The 5,443-nt window shown below is 36.6% G+C and overlaps 1 protein-coding gene across 1 annotated transcript; it reads right to left on the bottom strand.

Annotated features, from left to right (window-relative positions):
* Positions 1 to 532: 532 nt before the first annotated feature.
* LOC142621684 (receptor-like protein kinase FERONIA) lies at positions 533 to 3,433 on the bottom strand. The gene has a single exon (XM_075795021.1). The coding sequence runs from the start codon at positions 3,353 to 3,355 to the stop codon at positions 719 to 721; it is 2,637 nt and encodes an 878-aa protein (XP_075651136.1). The 5' UTR covers positions 3,356 to 3,433; the 3' UTR covers positions 533 to 718.
* Positions 3,434 to 5,443: the final 2,010 nt, after the last annotated feature.

The following is a 5,443-nucleotide window of genomic DNA, read 5'->3' as shown; positions in this document are numbered from 1 at the left end:
TTTGTCAAACGCCATTATAGGTCCTTTTTTGATTTTATTTCTTTGATTATTTTTTTTAAGATCTATAGCGGCATTTGTAAGACCAGGACAAACGCCACTATAGGTCATTGTAAGTCCGGAACCTTTGGTGGCATTTAAAAAATGCTGCTATAGGCCCTTGGAAGCGCTACTACAGACCCATTTTTTTAAAACGTCACTATAGGACTCCCTGAAGGCCACTATAGGGTATCTATAGTGGCGTTTTTGACAAACGCCACAAAAAAATGCCACCATAGGCTCAGTTTTTTGTAGTGAGTGGTCCTCTTAGCCAATGAAACGATGCCACGTATACAAATTTGTGAGTCATCTTCTTAATCAGCACAAAAAATAAAAAATCACTAGGTGATGTCACACATTTGCTTAAATAGTACCATTTTCTTGACTAGAAGGATCAAGAAAATAGAGGATGACTTTAGTAGGCCTCCGATGAATCTAATAATTTCTCTTTGGCCACAAACTTTTGTCTAAGACCCACTTTATAAGGAGTATTGACTACAACATAAAATACTCATGCAAAATAGATATACTCCACAACCCACATAATACATTAGATTATCACTAAATACGTTGCCATGTGTACAAACTAAAGTATCTCCTATGAGATAATTTTTGCCTAGTGACTCATATATAGCTGCATCCGAGGACTATACCACAGTTTAAACATACGAATAAGAAACCTTTAAGTTGTAATGTTTGAGTTGTCTGTGAAGACATCCCGACTTGTGACAGTGACACTTTCAGAATCAAGACTTGGATTAGTATCCGATTCCAACACTGGTTCAAAATTGATGTGTGGAGGAGCACCAGCACCAGTAGTACGACCAGAAACACGAAACGATAACACCTCTTGATAGGTGAAATCACCACTAGGATTGATTTCCTCCTGTGCTGCGTCCGCATTTTGTTGCAACTCCAATGCAAACTCGAGCCTTTCCATCACATCGTTCATTGTAGGCCGTTGGACCCCCTGATCACGCACACAATTCTCTGCGACGTCCACGTAGACCTTGAAACACTCTGGAGCAATCTTCCCCTTAAGATCTGGGTCAATGATCTCATAAATAGTCCCATTTTCAGCGCACTTCCGAGCCCAGTTGGCTAGATGCAATTGCTCCTGGCCGAACCTTTGATCTAGTGCCTTTCGACCAGACAGAACTTCCAATAACACCACGCCAAACGAGTACACATCAGACTTATCGGTCACTTGCTGACGCCGAGCATAATCCGGATCCAGATATCCTAATGTACCCTTAACTACGGTACTAACAGCCGTTTGACCCAAACCCATTTTGGACAACCCAAAATCTGAAACCTTAGACCCCATTTTATCATCCAATAGAATATTGGTGGCCTTCACATCACGGTGGATAATAGGATCCTTCTTGCATGTGTGGAGGTAGTGCAAACCCTTTGCCGCCCCGATACATATGTCCAGTCTTTGTTTCCACGTGAGAGGATCGATTTTGGTGTTGAAGAGATGCTCGCTAAGGGTCCCATTAGACATGAATTCATAGACGAGGATCATCTCGCCCTCATCGTTGCAGTATCCAATGAGAGAGACGAGGTGGCCATGGCGAAGTTGAGAAAGCATCTCGATCTCAGTCCAGAACTCTCGAGCACCTTGTCCAGACCCAGGTTTCAAGCGCTTGATTGCCACAGCCACTGTACCCTCGTCTATCAAACCCTTATATACATTGCCAAAACCACCTTTACCGATAATTAGTTCTTGGTGGAAGTTGTCAGTTGCTGTTTTGATTTCTTCTAGTGAGAAGTGGCGGCAAACTTCGTCGGGCAACGATGAGGCCTTTGTCCTTGTTGACTTTCCTTTGTATGGATCACGCCAGCACCAGAACTTTGATAATGGATGATAAGAACCGTAGCGCCTGGACTTCCTTAGTTTCAAAAGAACCATGAAACACACTGAAGTGAGTAGCACTAAGATTCCCACACCACCTCCAATAGCAATGAACATTATTTTCTTTGTACTGGACTCCTTGGTCTTCGGGACAGGAGGAAGAGACGGCAGCATTTCACTAGGTCCTGCGAGGTTACCATCTGAGTTGCTCAGTTTGAACAATTCCACACCATTTAAAATGGCATCGTCGTGAAGAAAGCTTGTACTTTCACTAGCAGGATGTAGATCAATGGAGAGATTATGGCTGCCCTCATCTCCCTTCTTTCTGATGTTTACTACATAGTCTTTGTAAACAGGCCTACCGATTTTGCCAGTCCACCATATTACATCAGCTTCTAGGTCGGCTATAAGAGAGTCTATATATATGATGAACCGCCTTTGACCATATTCCTTCATATTGGTGTCTATTTCACAGAAATGGAGCCTCACCAGGTAATTAAATCCCGTATCAACTGGTAACCCCCACGTCAAATTGGAAAGCCTGTTCTTGGTTCTGTTCAAACCCATGGTCCTTGCAGACCGATAGACATCATCTGGTGCAGTGTAATTTGGTTCCTTTACGTAGTCGAGTTTCCAAGATGGCTCGTGTGGCATCAGGGTTCCAGTACTCTTGAAATAATTAACATCCGAGGACCATTGTCTAAAGAAGCCAGTATCATCCGTTGGTGATATCAAATTACCAGCCACGTTTAATCGATAAACCATCTCGAGTGCCATGTCATCGTTTATGTGGAAAGGATCTCCGCTGAGATTCGGAATGCCTTCCTCACTTTCACCTTGTGGCTTGTAGTACAGGTCGTCAGGCATGGGCACGATCTCAATTCCATTAATGAAAGCATAGAAAGTAGTTGAAAAAGGGATGAAGGTTAAGTTCAATTTTCGATCCTTTCCGGCGTTGATGCAGAACTCTTTGAAGAAAGTTTTTTCCTGCAAAGAATCAGCAGGAGCGGAAGCAGTGAAGTTTATAAGTAAGGTGAACGAACCTGCTTTGACAGTGAAAAAGGCCTTGGACCTCTCAAAACCTGGGTAGATGACTGGGTTAAAGTGCAACCGAACGAATTTCGGACCAAAGGTGACTGGAAATACGTACGTGAATTGAGAAGAAGATATACGTGCAGTGGAGTAAGGGGCTTTTGTGACGGTGCCTGGGGCTTTAGAGGTATTAGATTTGAGATTATTAAGTTTTTCTTTGGGAAAGAACTTGGACTGAAAGTCTCCAGTCCAGTCGCGCCCATACATATCCTTCGACTTGTCTGTGGCACTGCCACAGTCGAGGGTAATAATAGCATCATCAGAGACATAACGAGGAGGGGTGGAAGAAGCTACAAGTGTGATTTGATAAAGAAGGAAGAATATGCAGAAGATGGAAACTATAGGTGTGAGCACCGAGAGATTCCTCATGGGAGCAAGAGACAAATTGAGGAAAACAAAAATAATTGAGAGGAGGAAGCTGCTTTTATTCCTACTTTATAAAGGTAGAGAACACCATTATTGAGTTTTATGATCAAGCTATATATATCTACCTTCTTTTTTTTTTTTCTTTTTTTTTTTTTTTCAATAAGTGGCTTTGTCTTTTAGGTTTTTCATATAATATTATTGTGGCGTGAGTGCTTTAGTGGGAGACCTCGTCTTGCTTTTAAGAGTCAGTCATAACAATAAAGTTTTCTTTATTATTAATTTTCAATCCTTTTATTCTAATCAGACATGGTGTTCCCACTACAGCAAAAAAAGACACGGTGTTCCCACAGAATAGGAATCTTTTATGCGTTGAATGCAGCCATCAGTTTCATACTTTAGAAAGAATATACAAATTTTTAAAGAAAGGCCCACCAATTATTAAGCTAAAAGTAGTTTAAAAAATTGAAATTATAAACCTTTTTTTTTTAGAGTAACCTTTCATATATAATTTGTTATTGATTTTTCCTTGAGCCTATTGTTGATAGCAATTTATTGTTTACCATTGAGAACTTGTTATCATAGCAATAATGCAAACAAAATCATGAAAGAATTTGAGTATGTAGACTCGTAACTTACTTGTGATTGGCTTTAGATAACAACCTAGCTATAATGACCAAGTTAAGCTTATGGTTTGTGAAAAATCTTATTTAGACATGATATTTCTACTATCTACTAACTATATAAAAAGAGCCAATGGCTTTAGCTACAGGACCCTTGGTATATTCAACTTTTTTTTTTTTTTTTGAAACAAGCCAAAAAGGTGAGTTTAGGTGAGAAAGAAATTTTTTTTAATATTAAAAAAATGTTATGTCTACAATATTTTCACAATAAATCTCTTATCTTAAGTAGCAAGTTATTATTGACTATTATTAGTGATAAAAAACAATTTTAGTAGTGGGTTCAAATTAAAATCATTAATAATTAACTTACAGCTAAAAATTTGTTGTAAAAGTATTGTAGAAATATTATAAACATAACACTTAGTATTTAATACTATTTCCAAAAAGCCTTAAAATAAGGAGAATTGGTGAGCTCTCTTCTTCTTTTCTTTATATTTTTTTCCTTCAAGTACGTCAGTTTGGTTTGAGCTTGTTTTTGTTTTAATGATTTTTATATGCTTACTTTGTACTTTTACAATGTAAGCTTATAGCGTAAAATTTAGACACAAAAAGTGACAAATATTAAACATATTTGTAAAAAATGGTAAATATTGTACAAATTTTGCAAATATGTATAATATTTGCCAATTTTTGTGTATCTACAAAATAAATTTACATTGCAAGTAAACTGTAAACATAGAGAAATTCTGAAAATGTTGTGACACGTGTCAATTTTTTTGGGTCAAACTAAAATAAAATAAAATAAAATAATAAAATATCAAACCGAGATTTAGCACAACTAAAAATAAAGGTATTGAATTGTGAAAATGTCGTAACATTTTGTTGTTATCATAATATTTTCATGATTATTGAGGTGTAAGTTCCTTATAGGTCAAATAAGATAATAAAATATTAGATTGAGATCCACCACCGTTGAAAATAGAGGTACTGTGAAAATGTTGTGATGTTTTTTGTACTCTCAGACTTTTTTTTTTTGGTTTAGTCAAATTTGGTTAGCCAAAATTCACTTTTTCAAGTACAATTTTCTAGAGTTGATTTTTTTTATACACCGTTTAAAATTTAAAGTAATAAAATAAAATAAAAAGACAATTTTACACCAAAAGTAAAAAATAAAATTGGTCATTTTAATTTTGGGGTAATTTTATTCCTCCTTAAACTTTAAAACCGAGGAAATACCCCTAACTATTGCTCTCTTAGTTAAACCATTTTGAAATCTTATGATTCTCAAAATATTCTATTGTAGAATGTCTAAAATAACCTTACTAAATTTTAATTTCCCAAAACATTTTCAATGTATTTTGAGTTTTATGTGATAGTCATGCTTGGAAAGTTGAAATTGTGATATATGTCGTTCTATTTATTACCTAAAGAATGCTGATTTTCCTAGGTTTAAATATTCTAAAATTAAAAA

This window comes from Castanea sativa, chromosome 1, assembly GCF_040712315.1.
Source record: "Castanea sativa cultivar Marrone di Chiusa Pesio chromosome 1, ASM4071231v1".
Taxonomy (NCBI): domain Eukaryota; kingdom Viridiplantae; phylum Streptophyta; class Magnoliopsida; order Fagales; family Fagaceae; genus Castanea; species Castanea sativa.
This window is presented reverse-complemented; position numbering and strand designations above follow the sequence as displayed.